The sequence below is a fragment of the Mus caroli genome, chromosome X, assembly GCF_900094665.2.
Source record: "Mus caroli chromosome X, CAROLI_EIJ_v1.1, whole genome shotgun sequence".
Lineage (NCBI taxonomy): Eukaryota > Metazoa > Chordata > Mammalia > Rodentia > Muridae > Mus > Mus caroli.
The window spans coordinates 132269452-132291995 of record NC_034589.1 but is presented as its reverse complement, the minus strand read 5'-3'; the positions used below and the strand labels follow the sequence as shown (position 1 = coordinate 132291995).

Genomic DNA, 22544 nt, shown 5'->3' with positions numbered 1-22544 from the left:
TCAGCTTCCTAAAAATTTCAGTTGACCAAATTACCCTCCATCTGTCTTTTGAGTGTACCTTTAAGTAGGAGTCAACTGGTAAGTCTCTAAACAGAAGTTTGTCCTCTGCCATGTTGTTTGGTTCTATTTTTCATATCAGAGCAAAATCAACTGTGGCCAAAGAGCTGGAGAAATGGCTCAGTAATTAAGAACACTTGTTGCTCTTGCAAGACTTAGGTTTGGTTTCTAGCACCCACATGGTGATTCACAATCAACCATAAATCCAGTTCCAGAGGTAAAAGAACTATTGTCTTTGATCTCTACACGCACCAAGCACACGCACAGTGCACATACATATGTAAATACACACATACAAACAGACGTGCACACAAAAAATGAGGACCACTTTGTAATCCCGAGCCACTTGGTGCATTGGCCGAGGTGGATATTCTGTCTTTGAGATGCTGGTAGTATGCTTAGAGATTCTCCTTTCTAAGCTGCTTATGTTCTTTCGCTCAGAATGCAGAGTCATGAAAGGGAATCCATCTGCCGCAGCTGGCCCAAAGGCTTCCCCAACACCCCAAAAGACATCTGCTAAAAGCCCAGGCCCAATGCGCCGCAGCAAGTCTCCAGCTGACTCAGGTAACGACCAAGACGGTGAGTGTTCTTCTCCTATTGTTCACGTTAACTTTATTGATGAAGGCTGATGCTCTCTGCATGACACAATTGATTTCTGTCATGATCACCATTACATCTATGATCTCTAATTCTATCATTTCAGAGACATAAATTATCTTGTATGGAGAAAGCTATGTGAGTTCCTCAGGTCCTTTCCACCTTGCTTTGTGTACAGAGCGCTTTCACTGAGATTTAGGGCTTGCTGATTAGGCTAGAATACCCAGCATGTGCCAGGAATCATCCTGTGGACGTTACCCCAGTGCTAATAGTATGGACACATGCATCACCACACTGACTTTTTAATCTGTAATCATCTCATTAGCTCTTGGGTCAAGGGACACAAAACAGCAAGAGTCTATGAATGAATTATAATTAGTGGAGTGTCCATTTTTAAACATAAGCAGCCTTCCCTGGTTGTTCTGACTTCCCTGACATACTAACTCTGCTTAATAGAACTAAAGTGCTAATAATGCAAGCTTTGTATATTATATGGTTTTTGAAAGTTGTATAATTAATTGCACAAAATAATGGGTTTAATATGACATCATATACATATTGTTTAATTTAAATATTTAGGGTCACATTTTAAAATTAAAAGAAAATAAACTTACTATAGATAGATGTTACTTACTAATCAACTCAAAGGTAGTCATTTCAATATGTGATCAATATAAGAAATTATTGACATGCTTACCCTCTTTGAAACTGCTCTGTATTTTATACTTAATGAGTATATCTGAAACCAGATTAGCCACATTTCAATGTGACTAGTGACTACTTACTGTGCTAAACAACACAAGAATGTCTTTCTTCTTTAGCTGAGAGATATTTGATTCAAGGTAATAATTCTTCACAGGAATTAAATGCTGTGGATTTTGCAAAAAAAACAAACAAACAAACAAAAAACCCAAAACAAACAAAAAACAAAAACAAAAAACCATTTTCATCATCTCTGAAGACTCTCACAATAGTGCTATGAATTAAGTTACAGAAGGACAATTATCTAGGTTGTTGGTATTTTGGGTTTGTTTTTTTAACATTGAGAACCTGAGGTGCAGTTCCTCACTTCTTCCCAATGTCACACAACTCTTTGCACTGTGCTAATTACATGAGGCAGGGTCCAGGATTCCAAGCGTGTTGAATGCAAAGATTTCTTTTGCATGGTCCCTGCTTCTCAGTGTCTTTCTGGCCTCTCCTCCAGGCCAGGGGTATGGGAAGGCCAAGGGATATTGGGGTGTTTTCTAGTCATTACCTTGTGCTGAATTGAACTCAGTGCCACAGGTAAGTTTGTGTTGGTGTCTTTGCTGCTAATGATCTGCTCTGAACATATTCTATGAATTCCGCTAGAGTCACACCAAGGTGAACTGATATCCTTGTCAGAACTACAAGAAGATTAGAAGAACTACCCACACACACATTTTCTCCTTCTTAAGGAACTCATTTGTAGGAAAATATTCCAAGGTTGACCATAGATAGATTTCAGTTGTAGGCACTTGCCTCTCAGAAGTGAAGCTCTAGGTTCTACCCACAAATATTGCAAGCTTGGGTAAATAAATGTGTTTTCCAACAGGGAAAACCTGTCTCCCATTTTATGTAGATACTTTACAACTGTGTAATTTCCAAGACACAGTAGGAACTGGATTTAAAATTCACATTTCATCTTGTAAATCTACAGTATCTCACCATCTATGATTGGATTTGGCTTGAGAACCAACTCAATGAAATGAATCCCTCAAGGACTATTTCTGGGTTCTCAGACCTTGCTTTCTTGATGGATGAGTCTGGGAAGAGGAACAAAAGCATTTATTTATATTTAGCAGGAATAATTAACCAAAGCAATCCAGGCACAGCACCCAAGGGCACATTGGAATGGTTGTGTGAAAACCATAGGTCTCTTTTGGCTTTGTTCTAAAATAAGTCTTAGCCACCTTAGCTCCTCTTAGATAGCTTTCTAAAAATGTCTCTATGCAAGTACAGAGGAAACAGGAACTATTTAGACCAGAATAAAAGAAAGTCTAGAGTATCTCACTATGAGAAAACATGGAACTGGCTGGATTATGGGTTGAGATCTCCCTCTCTAAGGCATTAAGGAGATACCAAGAATAAGACAGAGGCACAGTGGGGGAGAAGTGGGAAATTGTGAAATGGAGTGTGTGATCAAATTCTGAAGCCACCATCCATAAAGGAGAGGAATAGTTACATACTTTAAACTTGGCAAGTCTCAAATTGCTGTATCTTTGTTGATCAAGGACAGAATCATGTGAGAGTACATATGATAAAATGTTTCAGGAATAACCGTACAAACAACAATGAGGGGTAGAACTATTTGATTTGTGTGTGTGGGTGGGGTGGGGAGTTGGCTGAAATTACACTTGGTGAGTATTTCAGAATAAACATCCTGTCAAAGCCAACAAACTTGAGTTTGCGTGTGTCCCTTATTGGTATTCCAGTGGGTGAGCAGATCAGGATGAGGTGGATGAACAATAAAGTCACTTTAGTACCCAGTCATCATGGGTTAGAAGCAAGGCACAAGACACTTTTTTTTCTATGCCATCCTGGTCAAATGAACTTGAATTAAGAATGTATAATATAACTTGTATTACTCAGTACCTAGAAAACTCTTTAATCAGTACACTTGGGACCACTTAGAGACATCTCTGTCTTCAGGGATCTGTGTATCCTCCAGAGAAGGGAACACACCACCTGCAATCTCAGCATCAACACTACCTGGCTGGTGACATTGTTCACTCTTTCTTTGAGTACACACACTTGAAAGTGGGCTCTTTTATTGTTCTTTGAAAAACAGCATCCTACCCTCTTCGTTTTCATGTAATATATTTAAATCCCTGTAAATCCAGATAGATCAACCTACTGACCTTACCAGTCATCCTGTTTTACATGCCCTGTTCCATGTAGATAAGTACCACTGACAGGAGGAAGAGGCTAAAGATGACTGCAGGAGCAAGGACACAACCACCCCAAAATCCTGGGAGACAAGACCATGTGGGATTAAGCTTGATAACTGTGCTGCATGCACAGCCGAAGAGTACTGACTAAGGGAATCAACAGAACACAGATATTGTGTTCCCAGAGAACTCTGTGGCACAAGAGTAGTTATTCCATTCTCTCTCTCTCTCTCTCTCTCTCTCTCTCTCTCTCTCTCTCTCTCTCTCTCTCTCACATGACCCATTGCTTTGTGACATTGTGTATGTGCTCATTTAGTTTGCATAATTGAAAGGAAGCCCTTGCTAACCATTTTCTAATTTGAATAGGACTATATGGGTTAGAAGCCTTCTTGACAATGTGCCCACCTCTGGTGACTGTCACTTCTCTCTCCTTGGCTCTTCTTTTCCCCATAGTCTCTGTGAGAAAACTGTCAGAGGAAGAAATCCCAAGAGCACTTGCTTAAAAGCAGGGAAAGGCCTATGTCCTAAAATCTGAAAGCAAGGAGAAAAGAGTCAGAAATCCCTTCACACAAAGTTTGCTTCTGCTTCCTCTACCTCTGCTTCCTCTTCAAAAGAATCCTATTTTCAAAAATATTGATAAGGTAGCCAAAGAAGTTGAAATTAGTTTGACACACCTTATTGCAAAGAGGAAAAACGAACTCTCCTAAAAGAAGAAATGAGAGGATTTGGACTGTGCATAAAGCTGAGGGCAGTGAGACAGTTTTCTGATTCTGAGAAGGAACAGGAAAAAACAAGAGTCAGTGAGGGAAGAGTCCTTCCCAAGGTGTTCTCTAATTACTAGAGGGCTCAAGATGTTAGTAAGGGGAAAGGAAGTCTATCTATCAGTCAATGGTGCCACTTCCATTCACTCTGAAGATGAAATGCAACATGATATCCCTTCTATAACAGTGGTGGGAATGAGGTATATCTTCAGGAAATATTCATGATACAGAAGTTTAAACCAAAATATTCTTAGGCTATCTTTTTACTGAAGTGGTCTCTCTCCTTCTGCCCCCACTCTACCTCCCACCCCTGAGACACTTCTCTCTGTTTTAATAGCATATCACATAATATCTTTCTAGCAATATAGATCCTATGATTAAAAAAACTGCTTCACCATAAGACCATCTCATGGAAAGCCATTTAATTATCCCATTTTTCATGTGACACCTTTTCTTTTTTCATATTAAAGGTGCTAATTGTCAAGAGGATAGAAAACAGCTTGAAATTGCAATGGATTTACCCATGTTCAAAAGGCAAATCATCTCATTTCCATCATGTTCTTGACTGGAGACAGACTGGGGTCGGACCTTGATGTTTTCCCACAATTATCTAGAATTAATTTCTGTTTCTCTCTGCCTTTCGCCCTGTTCTTGGTCTTTTATTCTAATCTTGTTATCTTTCTTGCCTCGATTTCAGGTCCTCCACTGTCTCTCTCTTCTCTCTTCTGTTCCATTTTTTTCCATTTGAGCTCTTCTTTACTTTCTGCTTCTCCTCCAATTCTTTTCATTCTTCTTACTGACAAGTCTCCTTTCTGTTTCTTTCCTTCCAGTGTTTTTCATCTAGGACATGGTAGTACAGGAAAATAAGGTGAATGAGAAAGTAGACATTGATAGTGGGTCTGTTCTACATCACTCTCATTCAACTGACTCCAAATGGGGATATGACCTAGCCTAAAGTACTCATACCTCTTCTCCTTAATGTAAGGTGCAAACATTCTCTGTTTATTATCTTTCTTATCTCCAAAATTAGAGTCAAATAATACTTTCTCAAACTGCCTCTCAGAGATGTGAGGATCAAACTTGATAACTAGTATGAAAGATTTGAAACGAATTAGAACTCTCTTTCTGAGAAGCACTGGGCAAGGCAATGATTGCGGATCTACTGCATTGTGCAGAACCATATTAGCCGAGGATGGAAGTTCTTAGGGCATTTGAAGATTATGTTTCTTTTCACGTTCGTTTGATTCTATAAAATAACTTGGTTGACTTTCTACCTTGTTTGAATGTTCTTTGTATCTTAGGGACAGAGAACCTGCTCTTTTATATTCTGTTGGTTTTTATTCTTTCCTTTTCTCTTGCCTTGCGGTAGCAAATGGAACTTCCAGTAGTCAGCTCTCAACACCTAAGTCGAAGCAGTCTCCTATCTCTACACCCACAAGCCCTGGAAGTCTGCGGAAGCACAAGGTATTATGTCTCTTATACCTTACTAAACCCCGTTGGATTCAGTTTCTTAAAAGGCTTGCTAGAAGATGCTCACCCATTATATTTCAAAAGTACATTGAAGCAAAGGTTCCCCTTTATTGACTCCATTAAGTTGAAGTCCCAAGAATCCCAGCAGGGACCAAGCCAATTTTATTGATTTCTCTAGCCCTTGCTTTCAACGTTTTTCAGTTACATTTTAGCATTTCCCCCTAAATAGTACAATGGACTCAAATATTCATTTTGAAACAACAATAGAAAGCAAACCAAAAATACTTGCCTCACCATTTCCAACATATAGCAAAGGGGTACCAAAGACAACTTATGTCACTAGGCACCAATCAAGGGATGTAATATAAATAGAGCAATGAAAGTTGCACAGAGTTGGGACTGGAGAGATAGCCCAGTAGTTGTGAGCATATACTGCTCTTTTAGAGGATCTAGGCTCACTTTCCAACACCCCACCATGTAACCCACACATACCTGTTAATTTTAGTTCTGGGAAATCTGATACTTTCTTCTAGCCTGCACAGGTATTGCACACATATGATGCACACACTCATGCTCAGACACAAGCAAACATTACATTTTTTTAAAAAAGTTGCAATAGGTTACTCTTTTTAAATTTGTTGGACATCATCGAACAAATGGACCCATGTTTCACTGTGTGCAGTCTTTATTACTAGGGAGATTCTAGCTCAGCCTAGGCAGAAAGGAAACAAGCATTTCCCCAATGGCCTTGGGAACCATTTTGACCTCTTTGTTAGCCCAAAGAAGTATATCATTAAATCACAGCAGTGTAGGCATTGGAGATGTTGCTCCATGAGTATTTATTTGCCTGGTGCACAAATACTCTAGATTTAATAAATACTCAAAAAAAAATTCCCTAGGATCAATTTCCAAGTATATTCCTTCCTCGAAATCTCTGCTATGTAGAGAATTTGAGATATTAACTGCTTTAAGTTTCTTATACTTTAGATAACTATGAATTTTTTTTTCTGATTATCACACTGGAAGGCAAGTTCCACTAAGAATTTTTTTTATCTACTAGCCCTAGTGAGGAGCACAGCAATTGGCTATCAAATACCTGAATACATACATAAAAGTAACTTTACATTACACAGACTAAAGAGGCTGTATTTATGTATTTAGCAACACATACACCTCAGTTTTTAAACTATGTGTGTAATACATTAATCTTGGTCACAGCAGGACTATTTGAGCTATAGAAATCAGCAAATAAATCAGGATTATCATTTTACCTACAGAAAGCCAATTGTTAAATACTTAACAGCAGGACTGGAGAGATGACTCAGGGGGTAAAGGCATTTGTCACTAAGCACAAAATCTTCAGTTCAATTCCCAGAACCCACATGGTTGAAGGAGAAAAAAAGAAAAAAAAATGACACCTGGAAGTTGACCTCTGACCTCCATGTGTGTGCTGTGGTTAGAGAAGTGTACACACACACACACACACACACACACACACACAAAATGTTACTTTAAAAAATACTTCATAGCATATCGCTATCTCACATGTCTTGTCTTTATCTTTCTTTACAGCATGTTTTTAGTTTCCTGTTTAATTTGGCCTTTCTTTGCCCTGTTACTGATAATGCCTGTTTCTTTCCTTTAATGACTCCTTTTATTTCTGGTATTAATCCTGAGCAGAACCTTTGGATTCTCCTTCCTGAGCTATCAGATTTCAGAATATGCTCTGAGTTACCCAGAGGTTGTGAGATGAATGAAAATGGCAGTTTTTGGTTATTTGCTAAGTAGCAAGGTTTGTTAATGTAGACATTCAACAATGGAAACAGGTTGTCTCTGATGATGCCATTTCCATGGAGATCTTTATAGACTCCATCACTTCTTAGTGTACCTTCACCCTATGACTTTCTGCAAAGTGTTTCTGGGAAGTGTTTTCTATACCAGCACTTTCCGTCAACCAAGGCAGCTTGGACATTTTCTCTGCACAAGTATATCACTCAGCCTTTCGGCTAGCGTGGATATCCAGTTCATTTATGTTGAGGATTAATTCTTGGTGAATCATTCCGGTGAGTTTTGGCATTGTCAGATTCGTTTCTCCTGGTTGGGCTTGTAGACTCAAGTGACTTTTTTTTCCCACTCAATTCTAAAATAATTTTAGTCACTGAAGAACTGGACAAGCTCATGGGAGGCAGCATAGAGTTGCACTGTTCTCTATGGAGTTCTCATGAGATTGTATTCTTAAGATTAAGTTTTCTTAAGACAGAAACACATGCTAATACATTATATCATACTTTTCTAGCCAAACTTTAAAATAAAATGTACATTTAGATTTTGATATAACATATTATTTAAAATATGTTTATCACTTAAAACTTACAGAGGAGTTGTAGTAATAGTACCCTGTATTCTTTTTATACACATTTATCACCTATTTCTGTTTTGCTCCACTTAACTGGTTTTCTATGCTCTCCTCTTCTATCTATATATGGATATAAATACATGTAATCTTTACTTTTTAATATTTTTCTGAGTCATCTGAGATGTAAGTTTCAAGTATAATGCCCTATTATACTGAAACATCCAATATATGTTTCCTAAGGGCCAAGTGGCTTTTAACCATGGTACAACATTGTGAGGTTTAATCAACAAAGATAGAAAACTGTTAAAGGCTGTGTCCAAATTTTATTAATTGCTTCAGTGACATTCTTTTTACAGTCCAGGATCTAATCTAGGATCAAGTATTGCATTTTTTTCTGTGTTCTTTTAGTGTTTTTTTTTTAATCTGGAAGAGTTCCTAAGATGTTATCTTTCAGGGCAGTCCATTCTAGAAATGAAGCTGTACATACCATGGCTTTACATTTACATGGCCAGAAATGGAGAGTGAGCTGACTTTTTGGAATAAGCCAAAAGCTGGATGTGACTTTGGCTCAGTCCTTCCAAATCCCAGGTCTGAGCCTTGCATTTGTCCTTTCACCCTGCTCGATACCTGGGACATCAAACACCCTGGGCAGTGGCCAGAGCAGATCTCATCCGAACTTCTGTCCAAGTGGACCTGAAAGGTTTAAGTCATTGTGGAGACAGGAAGCAGGTGGCCAAGGCAATCACTTTCCCCCTTTGCAATTGGAAAGAATCTTGAAGTCCTAGCATCCCCTTGGTAACTTTTGATGGCTGTGCTGGGCCTCTAAGCTGTAATCAGAGCTTGGCTTCTTTTAGGCAGCTCATGGACAATCCTCTTTAATGCAGCTGCAATGGGGTTAGCCAAAGTCCGCATACTCAAGTGCTGCAATATGGACACACAGTACATCGTAAGGTAGTTAATGAGAACAGCATTTCATTTTGTATTTCTATACTGCATTAACCTTTCACAAGCCATGTTCTTGCTTATCCATGCAATACCACTGTGAAAAAGAAAGGGCATTTAGATAGCCTTCACATTTTAGACATGAGGGCAAAAGTTGCCAAGATTAATTACAGCCTCAGTCAGTAAGATTTAACAAATGTTTACTAAAGACTGCTTTTGGAGATAATACACTGTTTAAAAATGTATAAAAATATAGAAACAGAAAAGCTCTTTGATTAAATTGTGATTTTCAGTTTAGTGATTTCACTCATAATTCTAAACTTGAAGAATATTCTGCAAAATGAAATTAAAAGGAAAATATATCTGACATAGTACTTGAACGTATATCTCTCACATCATTTAGATCCACACTTTTTTTCTATTGCAGATATATTTTTTTTTGCCCTCCTAACAATGGTCAGAAAGACATTTTGATGGGTAAAGATGGGTCCCGACCCTGACATCATAGGCACAATTAGCTTGAATGTGAATGGTTTTGGATAATATAAGCAAGAGCACAGAACAGGTGGGGAAGGCCATTTGATGGAGACCCAAGGAAGGTAGGAGCTAGCAAAGACTTCACAGAAGTGCTCTTTAACTGGGGGTCTTGAAGGCCTGATAAGCTTTGAAATGGCTGGTGGGGCAAGCAGATGCATGAGCTTTAACTCATCAGCAAGAGCAGCATTATACTACCAAGAAAGTGCAGGGTGTGTTTGAAAAAGAAAAAAAAGGTACATTTACACAATGGAGTACTACTCAGCTATTAAAAAGAATGAATTTATGAAATTCCTAGCCAAATGGATGGACCTGGAGGGCATCATCTTGAGTGAAGTAACACAATCACAAAAGAACTCACACAATATGTATTCACTGATAAGTGGATATTAGCCCAAAACTTAGGAAACCCAAGATATAAGATACAATTTGCTAAACGCATGAAACTCAAGAAGAATGAAGACCAAAGTGTGGACACTGTGCACCTTCTTAGAATTGGGAACAAAACACCCAGGGAAGGAGTTACAGAGACAAAGTTCGTAGCTGTGATGAAAGGATGGACCATTTAGAGACTGCCGTATCCAGGGATCCATCCCATAATCAGCTTCTAAACGCTGACACCATTGCATACACTAGCAAGATTTTGCTGAAAGGACCCAAATATAGCTGTCTCTTGTGAGACGATGCCGGGGCCTAGCAAACACAGGAGTGGATGTTCACAGTCAGCTATTGGATGTATCACAGGGCTCCCAATGGAGAAGCTAGAGAAAGTACCCAAGGAGCTAAAGGGATCTGCAACCCTATTGTTGGAACAACATGATGTACTAACCAGAACCCCGGAGCTCTTGTCTCTAGCTGCATATGTATCGAAAGATGACCTACTCGGCCATCAATGGAAAGAGAGGCCCATTGGACTTGCAAACTTTATATGCCCCAATATAGGGGAATGCCAGGGCCAAAAGAATGGGAATGGGTGGGTAGGGAAGTGGGGGGCGCTATGGGGGACTTTTGGGATAGCATTGGAAATGTAATTGAGGAAAATATGTAATAAAAATATTAAAAATTAAAAAAAAAACAAAAAACAAACAAAAAAAAAAAGAAAAAGAAAAAGAAAAAAAACCCAGCAAGAATCTAGGTTTCTCCAATGTCCTTCCTGAATTCTTTTGGACTATAAGCTTCTTGGACCAAAGACTAACTTTTTGTTTTCTCTAATGCAGTAGTATTGCCAGCACAGCTGTATTTGTTACAAACATTTTGTTCTGGAGGGCTCCAAGGGACTAAGCAAATGAATTTCAGGTGCAAATTATTTGTATTGTTAAGCAATATGTGTGTTTCTGTGTTTCTACATATCAACCAACAGAAAGAGAATGCTGAGGTAATTACTTTTCCTGAACATTGTTCTTCTCTTACACCCCTCAGGCTTTAAATATGAAATGAATTCATAGAGGTATAGAAGCAGTTCATACCTTGCTCTATTCCTAGAGATTCCTTCCACAGTCAGAATCTTTAAGTCACAGCAATTTTAAGAAAAGTTCTCACAAATCTACCCGTATACCTCCTTTCATTTCTTATGGGGAAAGTCTGCAACAATAATCTAATTCATTACTTCTACCAAACAATTATGATTATATCGACATTTAAAAATAAGATAAAAATTAATTTAAAACAAAACCAACAACGGAATCATATACTGGAAAATATGCATTTTGCACAAAACAAAGAATTGAATACTGAACAAAAGAGACAAGACAGAAAAAGGTGAGATGCCTAATATAATTCCTACGTACTAGCAATAACTTTAAATATTAGTAGATTAAGTTCTCAAAAGCTGTGATTGGCAGAAGAGAGTTTTTAAAAATCGTGACCTATCCTTATGATGCCTAAAGCAGAAGCAATATAGACTGAAAGGCATAAATATATTAAGAGTTAAAGCCCATGAAATAAGAAGATAGAGATCAAAGATACAAAATAGCAGATAAATCAGATGGACAAATTTATAGATCTAATATACAAATCAATCTGCAGCTAAAGTTATGATGACTATACACATATTAGAAAAAGTGAAGTTAAAGCATATTTGCTACCAGGAAAAAGTAAAAATATTCCCCAAGGGGAATGGGCCAATGTGCCCAGAAAATATATTTTTCAATATGTGTATGCCACTTAAGAACATTACACCTGCCAGGCGTGGTGGCGCACGCCTTTAATCCCAGCACTCGGGAGGCAGAGGCAGGCGGATTTCTGAGTTCGAGGCCAGCCTGGTCTACAAAGTGAGTTCCAGAACAGCCAGGGCTATACATAGAAAACCTGTCTTGAAAAACCATAAAAAAAAAAAAAAAGAACATTACACCAGTATGCATGAAACAAACTGATGAGATTAAGACAGGTAATTCAACCGTATTAACTGAGAATTTCAATGCCTTAAATTGAATAATGAATATAATCATGAGATAGAAGGCCAATAAGTGAACTCGGTGGGGCCTTTATATGAACTACAAAATCTTTAACTGTCTGTCCTTCCAGTTCTAACATCTAATAAACTATGAGCTCAGTAACTGCATCTTGTTTTCTTCATTCTTATGAAAAGACAAGGCAAGGCATGGATACTGCAAGTTAGTGATCTGTGTGGGTGTTTCTCAGTAAGTCCATAAAGATCTCAAATAATATAAGGGACAATTGGAGACTTTCTGAGCCTCAGCATTCACCTCTACAGTGAATGGTTTAATTGCTATCTTAATACAATCCAGATTAATATCAACTTTTAAAAAATTCTGTCTAAAATTTTTGCTACAGGGTAGCACTGTTTCTTTTCCCCTCCTTTGGCCTCTTAGAAACATACAAATTATGTCTTTTTAAACAAAATGTCCATCAACACATTTTGGTAATTACCAGATCATACAGTTGTCTTTTGAAATAAACCAGACACAGAAAGAGAACTATCCCATGATCTCACTTATGTGTGGAATTTTTTTAAAGAAAAAATTCAAATATCTAGAGATGGAAAACAGAATAGAGGTTACTAGTGGGACTAGAGGGTTGGAGAAAATGGGGTGTGCATATCACGGATACAATATAACAGACAAGCTCTATAAACATAGTAGGCAAGCTTTGTGAACCAATCTACAAATCTAATCTACAAAGTGAATTTAATAAAAGCATTAGGAAGGAAGTAGATTTAGTTGTTCTCCTATAGGAAAAGAACTATGTTAATCCAAAGATGCTATTTACTTCTCTGTAGTAACTATTTTTGTTATCTATATGTATCCAATAATCTCATGTTGTAAACTTTAAATATATACAATAAAGTATAAATATATTTTCAGTCAGTGTAAAAGAAAATAATTACAAAAGCTAATCTATCCAGCTCTGGAATGTATTGACACATTTACTCTACTGATTTTTTTTAATCAATGAATTATTATCATAGCTCTTTGAGAGACTGCTCTTTAGTATTTGCTGTAAGACAAGTATGCCAGTTGTGAACACTAATTAAAAGGATTTGTTTGAGTTCTGTAAGTGTTTTCAGTAACACTTTGCTGTTGATTGGCTCTGTGAATGTTGGGCCATTATTTCAATAGTCTATTAGTCAGTTGACAACTATAGCCTACCCTTTACTTACTCCTTGCACAGGGCCCTAAAATCATCTGGGACTGAAAGACTAGGAGCATCTCAGGTTTTAACTGAGCATAGACTCAGTCATCAGTATGTAGCCAGTCACTCAGATTTCCAGGAATATATGTTAGAGAGTTTCAGAGTTTCCCATAGATACAGGTTTTTACAGAGTATACAAACTCAGTCATCAGTATGTAGCTGGACACTAGTATTCCCAGGAACATATGTTAGAGAGATTTAAAGTTTCTATGGACAGCTAATTTTATATCTTTTCCTTATAGGATTTCTAGATATTTTATTTGCCCCAACTTTTATCCCATTCTCTCTCTTTCTCTCTCTCTCTCTCTCTCTCTCTCTCTCTCTCTCTCTCTCTCAAATAAGAACATGCCAACCTGGTAGACATTACCTTTTAGGGGAAGCTGAGTAAAGAGTATATTGATATAATACAGGGGTACCTCTTGACACACTTTTAAAGCTCCTTGTGAATGTATTAATTATTTTAAAAATAAAATTAGAAAAACACTATTTCAAACCTCTAAAACCATTTCAAAGCTCAAGGTACCAAGTAAAGGAAAGTTAACTTTGTCTCTTTTCTTACAGGACCTGTACCTGCCGCTGTCATTGGATGACTCTGATTCACTTGGCGATTCCATGTGAAAGATGATAGGCTAAATCAAAGCCTATTGCTGTAGCAGAATACTTTCGCTCAAGTGACCAACAAGGCTATTGGTGCTTAAACATTTTTGTTATTGTTGCTTTTCAAAACACTCTGTAGTATGTAGGGTTTATTTTCTTGTGACTTCTCTTCTGGGCCACTAATTCACATTTACCAATAAGAGATAGATTGATAACCATCCTTTTGAGTGACTTTTCCAGAACTGCAAAATGTGCTACTCCATGACCTTTCTACTGAATGCTTAGGGGCCTTTGTATTTTCCCCACTCAATTTGTTCAGAAACTAGTCTTCCTTCTCTGGAAGGCTGTTTACATACACATCACTTAAAATGTTTATGTGTGGGGAAAACTTTCATATGCAGATCTAAAAGTGAAAAACCTAAGTGTCCCTTGCCTCTGTATCTTCAGAATGCTGGAGGATCTCAGGAGAGTGGCAAGTCAGATCCTTGGCCTCACTCTTTGCTCTTAATTGAGCCCCTAGTGTATTGTCTAGCATTCATCCTGGCTATTGAGATGGAGAAACACCAGCGACTTTTGATGTGACACCATGTGCTTAGGGCTGTGGTATAGGGCTGTCTGAAAGATATGAGGTAGAATACAGGGGAAAAACTGCCCAAATTTCAGTAGGATTTGTATAAAGCACAGTGGATTCCTGGTCAACCCCTCTACTGGGGAAATTTGGAATCAATCAATTGATTAGTTTGGGGTACATGATGTCACATACATGATCCTTCCAGGAGGCTTTCTAATGTACAAGTTAGTACACGAACGGTATGGTATCCATCTAGCTCTGTTCTATTGAATGCCTTGTAAACAACCAACACTACAAACACTGTGAGAATTTGTTTTCAGGTCTGACACCTTTTGGTCGCTTTTTATAGCAAGAAACCATATCCTTTTTTATAAAAAACTCAACTCTGTATTTCAGGAGCAAAACTCTTCAGGCTCCTTTTTTATAAGCTGGTGATTTTTTCCTTTGTCTAAAAAACACAAGTAGAAAATTGACCAAAAAAATGCAGAAGAATACTGTAGTTTAGAAATCATGCTCTCACTGCCAAACAGAAAGCTCCGGGAGAAAACACAATGACTAGAGGCCAATTCAATAGAATCAGGTTTTTGATACCTTTTTAACAGTTACACTTACAGTAATAATTTCAATGTGGACCAGACATTCTAGTTATATTTTAAATGAAATGTTATGGCATATTTTAAGTAACTCTTTTTTATCTATAATCCTAATATTTCATACTTAAGATGCAGAAACCTTTCACTTGACTTTAACATTAGGAAGGACTTCTCTTTATTACGGATTGATCACTTGAAATAACTCTGTGTTTGAGGTACAGGTTTATAACATTGCTTTTTTCTCTGTATTCATAGCCCATAATAGCCAAGACAACGAAAGTTAGGTGAAAGCCATGCATGCCAATTCTGTGTTTGATTTGACTAGATAGGAAGATTTCCTTTACTTCTTTGTAATTGTTCAGATAGTTTGAAAGATGCAGCATTCAAAGTTTGGCTGCTGAATGACATGCAGTTGTCCCTCCATTCTAAGTAGAATGAGTGTGGGGTTCATTTGTGTGTGTGCGTGTGTGTGTGTGTGTGTGTGTGTGTGCACGCCTAGGCTGCTTCATACTTAGCAAATACTGCACAAGACAACTCAACATGAATTGATGACAACTTGGTGGCATTGCTGATGTGCAGGGAGAAGTAGGATGGCAAGGGTACCTAGAGCCCCCTTGATAAATTTCAGATGTCCTTAATTATGAGATTCCAAGAAACATTTTTGCTTTTGGTTCAGGAGAAGGGGGATGATGAGAGCTCTGGTTTCTGCTTAAACTGCTCATTGAAGAACCCAAAATGATGAGGTTTTGCTCTTCCCCCCTCTTTATTGCTATACCCACATGAAATGATTAAGAAACCCATTTTAATCGGCCCCTATTTTTTTTCTAGAAGCTCAGTGATTTCTTAGTGCCTCCGAGAACATTTGAGTTAATTAGGGAAAATTGGTTAATTGGGATGGATAGAAATTGTGGTAGGAGGTCTATTTTTAAACTCTGGGCCAGATCCTTCAGCACACACTATGTTGTTCTTTGAGCAAATCCCATGTTGTCCCAAGTATTCATTTAAGATGAGACATGGAGATTCTACTGAAAGAGTGGGAGCAAAGACATTTCAACAGTCCCTATGCCCAGGCTTCTTGGTAGTTCTCTGAGCATTTTTCTACTTGTAGCATAATATAGCACTAGAAAATACTATGGGCATATCTTCTTTAGAATATTCTTAGAACAGACATTCTTCTATACCAACAGTGTCCCTTCTGTCTTTCTTTGCGCTAACTACAAGTAAACCTTTAACAAATACTTTTCCTTTATATACAGGCACAGATACATATAAGAAAACTTTTTTTACTGCTACTTTGTGTGGCAAGGGTTGGTAAAATTGAAAACTCAGGTCTCCAATAATTTAGTTTTAAATTGGCTCAAATTCAAGTAATTTTTTTCAGAACTAAGCTCTTACATCCCCCGTATTCTTTCTCAGTTTTTCCTAATCCACTTTTACCACTTTAGTCCCATCAAGTTCAGCGTGCATGGTCAGCAAGCATTTGCCACAACTTTCCATAACACCCCCTCTCTCTTTCTCCCTCCTTCTCTCTCTCTCTCTCTCTCTCTCTCTCTCTCTCTCTCTCTCTCTCNCACACACACACACACACACACACACAAAGAATATGTTGCTTGTTCCTACCTCCTGACTGTTCTTCCCCACAGAAATAGAAATAGGGGCAAAAAAAGGGAAATGTATATATAGGGGCTGGGTTGAACAACTAACTTCGTAAGTAGTGCTAAGTATAATTAAAGTGAGAGAAAAGCTTCTTTTCTCATAATTGTTTTGGAAAGGATAGCCATTAGCATGACTGCTTTGTGTCCTTGTGGACTTTAGTATTAGCCTAGACTGACTTATAGCATTTTCTAGCTGGAAGGAGGATTAAGATCGCATCATCTGCTCCCAATTTTTCATTTTCTTAAGGCCAGGAAACAGACAAAGACATAAAGTGATTTTCCCCTAAGGTCACACAGCTGCCCATTGGCAGTGCTGGGATTAGAACCTACACCTCTTGGCTCTTATTCCAGGTTTTTTTTTTTTTCCAACTATCGAGTATTGTCCTTTGTGAGGCTCCTGCAAATTCTTTCCCAGGGTCATGTTGCACCCTGGATCTATATGCTACTTTGTTGGTCTCAGCAAGAAATCCACACAGCAATATAATCTGGCCCTTCCTCCTCACCTTCACATTACTTCATCCACATGGCCTGCAGACAGTTCCAAGGAGAGGGAGGCATCGAGACGTTGAGCACCAGAGGGTTGCTACCCTACCTTAAGGAATCTTCCAAATAGCTCACTGAACTCCACTCTATTCATGAAGAATGGAAAATGACTACTTTGTCCCTTAGCTTCCTTCAAGGTCATGTCACACGTGTTCCTCCCAGGATAGGGGAGTGATTTCCAGAGCAGAGAAAATAAGAAGTGAATAACAGAGCAATAGCTTTGTTTATTCTGACTTTCTAAGATGACTTTTTTTTACCATTTAAAAAATTAGTCTGGCTATCTTTTCTACTAATAACAATTTCCTTTAAAATATGACAGTGAGTCAAGCCAGAGAAAGATAACCAAGTCTTGTGTTTATCCTCAATCTCTACGCCCTTGTAGCCGTGCTCCCTGGTACAAACAATTTTCAGGTATAAACAAGTGGTTTTTGTCACTAAATTGTGCCCTGGCTGACACTGAATATTTGTATCTATACCAAAAATAGCATACAGTGACTTTACACATTATATTCTCTCTCTCTCTCTCTCTCTCTCTCTCTCTCTCTCTCTCTCTCTCTCTCTCTCTCTCTCGCCTGTTTCTGTGCTTTCCATGACAGAAGTTAGAGCAACATGATCTGTATGTGTAGGTTTCTTTGCAGCAAGGCTCTCCGGGAACTAATGAATATTCACTGAATTCTAGAAGATCTCTTACTAAATTTACCCAAGTTCAGGAACTTCTCTATCTTTTCTTCCCTCCATCTGGGAGTGACCAAGGAATCCTAAAGTGGGTAGGTAGCTTCTATGTCCTAGAATCATCAAGCCTAAGTTGAAGGCAAATGACTCAATGCTTGATTTGCATAAACTTGTGTCCCCATGCCCAGTCTCTCTAATAGTCTACATAGAGATTTCCCCATTTCCTCTCACATTTGACTCCAAATGGATTTTTCCTTTAGAAAACAGGGAAGGAAATAAGCCCTATCTCCTTAGAATGAGAGCGATCACACACCCATGGATCCCCGATAAGCTTCTGTGATGGTGAGAATGTTGCAGGAGATGAGACTGCCTTGGGAACAGTTGTATCAAGAGACTTCTCTAGCAGAAACCCAAATGACAGCATAGCTTTACGGACTTCCTTCATGGTCTAGTTTGCTATGGAAATAGAAAACATAGGATCTTTCTTTTTTTCTTCCTTTTGAAACAATGCTTGAATCCTGTTCTTGGGCACATGGGGCCATTTGGACCCATACCTAGGCCTCAGTTATATATTGCCTTCACTATATTAAGACGTTTAGGCTTCTAGGCTCAAACTAGTTTTCTAAACAGAGCAAGGGTACTTTGGAGCTCATATGGGTGCACAGGAAGGCCTATGTCCTATGATTTAGATCTGAAACCATGGGATGGTAAAGGCTGTGTAGTGACCTAGTCATTTAGAATATGTCAGGTATAATCTGGAGTTTAGAAGCTCACGCTTCTGCCTCTGCCCTACTAAAACCACATGTGTAGTGCCACTCACTGTTATGTGAATCATAAAGGATTTCTTCTTCTTTCAAACATGACCACCTGGAGCAAGAATAGGTCACTGACTTTTCGTGCTTTCTTTTTGATTAGAGAGACCTCTATCTCCCTTGGATGGATAAATGAAGTTTCATTAGCCATCACACCAAAGGCTTCTTAGTGTTGACTTGTATGCCCCCTCTTTAAGGATTGATGTGGAGCTCATATTTGGCCAAACTGGTGTGAGATTGGCTATCATTGGGAAGTGAAGTATTTCTTAAGTTTACTGGAGTCAAAATCTTCTGAAATTAGAGGTGATTTTTTTTCTATCTGGCATACCTGGGGCTAGGGAAGTAGAGAATTCTCAGTTGAAAGTAAGGTACTTTCCTACTTGGGTTACAACAGCAGATGAGTTGAAAAAGGTCAAAGAGAACAGAGAAGTCAGAAGACCAAGTCTTTTAAACTAAAACAAAGACTCGAAGCTTGAGAATGTCTCAATTTTGGGCAATAACTCAAGGAAATAAATGGCTTTTTGTCATTCCATTTCCTGTTTTCTTTCTCTATTTAGATGCCTATATTTGTTTTCAGTTATCAGTCTCTCATTCCGTAGCAAAAACATCCATTCTATGACTTGTGAGGTACTTCCTCCTCTTTTGGAATCCATTGCTTCTTCCCACCTCACTACTGGGTATAAGCCTCTTCATAGTCTGTAAGTTTTGCCTTGGGATTTAAGAGACATTATTTTCTGTTTCAAAAATTCCTGGTTCTACCCCTGTTCAGTCACAAGTAGGTTGGTAGAAAACAACCTGATTCTGACCTTTTTTTTTTTTTTTTTTTTCCTGTTTTAGTCTCAGCAGCTCTTTTCAAGCACTGTCCTTACAGCTCATGAATGTTTAGGTCTTTATCTTCTAACCAAGCATTGTACAGAACACTTTGTGCTTTTTTTTTTTTTTTTGTCTGCCATTTTGTGAACAGTGTAATGTGCTCAGATAAATAATCAGCTGAGCAGGAAAAGAGTCTACCCATCTATTCAAATTGGCAACTATTGTTTAGTTTGTTTCATTAAATTTGCTCATAGCTTTGAAAAGCTGCAATATAATGTCATGAGAGACCACAGGTAATTGTTCCTGTCATTTGGTTGGGCTTAGTGGAGATGGGTTGTGGGCCTGAACAATTTGTTTAAACTTTTAACGCTATTCATTAAGCTCTCTCTTATAACATTATGATCTGTGCTGGCCACCTGTTGAACTGTTTAAGCTAAACTAGTGGGCAATTAAAGTTAATTTAAGTCAAAAATTATCTAACAAATTCAGGCTACAGGAAAAAAAAAACTTAGTTAAATGTATTTGTCCTTACGATACTAGATTTACCTAAACATTTTCCTTTTAACACCAACTGTTCACGATCCAGGACTGCCTGTCCATGTATCAGTAATGAGCAGGCTTAAGTCTGCTAATTAATTCAGAACCCTTGGGGATGTCAATGTCACTGCTTGACAGTACCATATGCATTGCCCATTTTTCCAGTGACTTTTCTTTCTAAGTTCTCTTAAAGAGGTTTGAGAAAGTAAGAAGCTAAGTGAACATATATCCAATGTTTGGTAATGTATTATATTGCAGCATTAATTCAACAACCCCTTATGACTTGTACCCAGCTAATGCATGGTTTGAGAGTGGATTTTGCATTTTTCATGTGCAGTAAATGATTTAAAAATGTTTTGGTCACCTTTTTGTGCCATTAAACTTGTACAGAAAATGCTTTTATGGCCATTTTCAACGGGAGAAAGTTAAAAATGGAAACAGCCCACCCTTTCTGCCCTATAGCTGTAGTTAGAATTGAGTACATGTAGAAATACGGCTGTAATTGGTGGTTGTAGTATTATAGTTGTAAGCTTGCTAGTGACTACCTTTGGAGAGTAAATGCATGGTCTTGTACATCACATTTCTTAAATAACTCATTTTAACCTCTGAAAAGGATATATTATTCCATGTGGCCCTCTTCCCTCCCTCCATTCCCTGCTCCCAGATATCTTACCATTAACTGTAAATACCCGATTTAGGGGCCAAGAGTTTCTGCCAAGTCAAGTCAGCAAGGAGCAAATAACCCAAAAGGGGCGTGTGTGAAGAGAATTTTACAACAATTTCTCAGAAGTTATTGATCCTTTCTCAAAGAATGGCATGGTTATCAAAGACTCAGCTGTCTTTTACATAAAAATCAGAGGCAAATTGGGAGTGTCTTTGGCTGCCAGATTACAGAATTGAATAATTCTTAGAATCATACAACCCAAGGATGTCCCTGATCCCTGCATTTGTTGTGAGGCATTTGGAGACATCAGAGATGTGTTGACTAATATTTATTGGGGATAAAAAGAAAAGCAAAACAGAGATGTGGGACAGATGCTCAGGGGTTTCAGCTAGGCCCCAGTCAGCAAAGGTAAGGATGTGGGTTTAGATGCATCATTATCTGTTTCCCAGGCAATGCTTAGCACACTCTTAGTGCTTTGAGTGATACAAAGGCAGTGTTTCAACAAAACACTCTCTTCTTTGGTTTGCTGTTCTCTCTTGGACTGGTATGTTTGGCAAGGCCCATGTAAACTGGTTAGAGCAGGCCCTTTATAACTCCTGTGACCGTTAATCTCCCCCACCATAATTTGATGAGGGCTGTTTGGTGTGAGGACTTCAAGGATGTCTAGAGAAGTTCCCCCATGTGTGTGAGGTGTTGTGAACTGTGAACACTGTACATCTTCAGTGTTCAATACTGGGCAGCCAAAGAGCTGCTCTTGCAATCTTTTTTTGGCTCTCAAGCTCTGTTCTCCATCGAATTCTCATTTCTGTGTACATTTGCAAGATGTGTGTAATGTCATTTTCCAAAAATAAAATTTGATTTCAATATTTCTGGCTGACATTCTCATTTTTCCAATCACTGGACCAATGATCATATAACCACGAAATATCCGAGCTGGCAGGAAAGTTAGACATTAGATTGTCCAACCCCTTAATTTTATAGATGAGGAAGCTGAGAATCAATGTATGATGGAAATACCATAATTAACAGCATGCCATGTCTGCAGCATATAAGATCTTGAATCTCTTTCCGTAGTTGAGCAGGAATCAAATCTCTTTTTCTGTAAAAAAAAAAAAAAAAAAAAAAAAAATTTTGGCTAACGTAAGTCTGTGTCACAAAAGGCAATGTATGTTGCTGTGCTTTTCAGAAGGTATAGAAAGAATTTTCATATTTCTTGAAAATAATGTTTAAATACTGTTCATCAGGACGTTAGTGGTGCAACCACTCTGGGAGAAGGGACCCATAGATGTTAAATTCATTAATATCAGATTTATCCTTGGCCATAATAATTAACTTCTCACATCAGACATGAGGCTTTGGACGAGGTGGGTGAAAAGTCTTGGAGAAAATAGCACACAGAAAAGAGGCTGATGAGATCTTGGGACCACATTGATCCACACAATTCTGTTAGGGCTAGCCTTACATTGCACACCTAACTGTTGTTAAAGAAGCCTCCCTAAGGCACTATCCAGGACTGAGAGGATTAGGAATTCCTCCCTCATAAAATATTTAATGAGCCCACGAGCATCAGTCTGGTGGAGACAAAGTAGATCAAGATGGAACTTCTTGATATTCCTAATTCAAATAAAAGTTAGATGTAGATGTATTGGGTCTCTTTAAATCAAAACAAAAATCCCTTAAAACTTCATCAGTCTCTGGTGGAAAGAGAAAAATCAGTTGAACATTGTATGCATGTGTGTATTTCCAGAAGCAACATACTCAATTTAAAGGACTATATTTAGATTTGAAACCATATCCCTTTTTCCAATTT

The 22544-nt window shown here is 38.2% G+C and overlaps 1 protein-coding gene across 3 annotated transcripts in view; it reads left to right on the top strand.

Moving 5' to 3' along the window:
* Window positions 1-21600, top strand: part of Dcx (doublecortin) — a 77739-nt gene extending 56139 nt beyond the window's left edge. Inside the window, exons 5-7 of one of the 3 annotated variants that reach the window (XM_021153352.1) lie at window positions 499-621; window positions 5694-5788; window positions 13839-21600. In XM_021153352.1, coding sequence (XP_021009011.1) covers window positions 499-621; window positions 5694-5788; window positions 13839-13895 — 275 coding nt within the window. In that variant the 3' untranslated portion in view covers window positions 13896-21600. Of the gene's footprint in view, window positions 1-498; window positions 637-5693; window positions 5789-13838 lie in introns of all 3 variants that reach the window. The other 2 variants (XM_021153351.1, XM_029472926.1) reach the window with 2 other exon arrangements.
* Window positions 21601-22544: the final 944 nt, after the last annotated feature.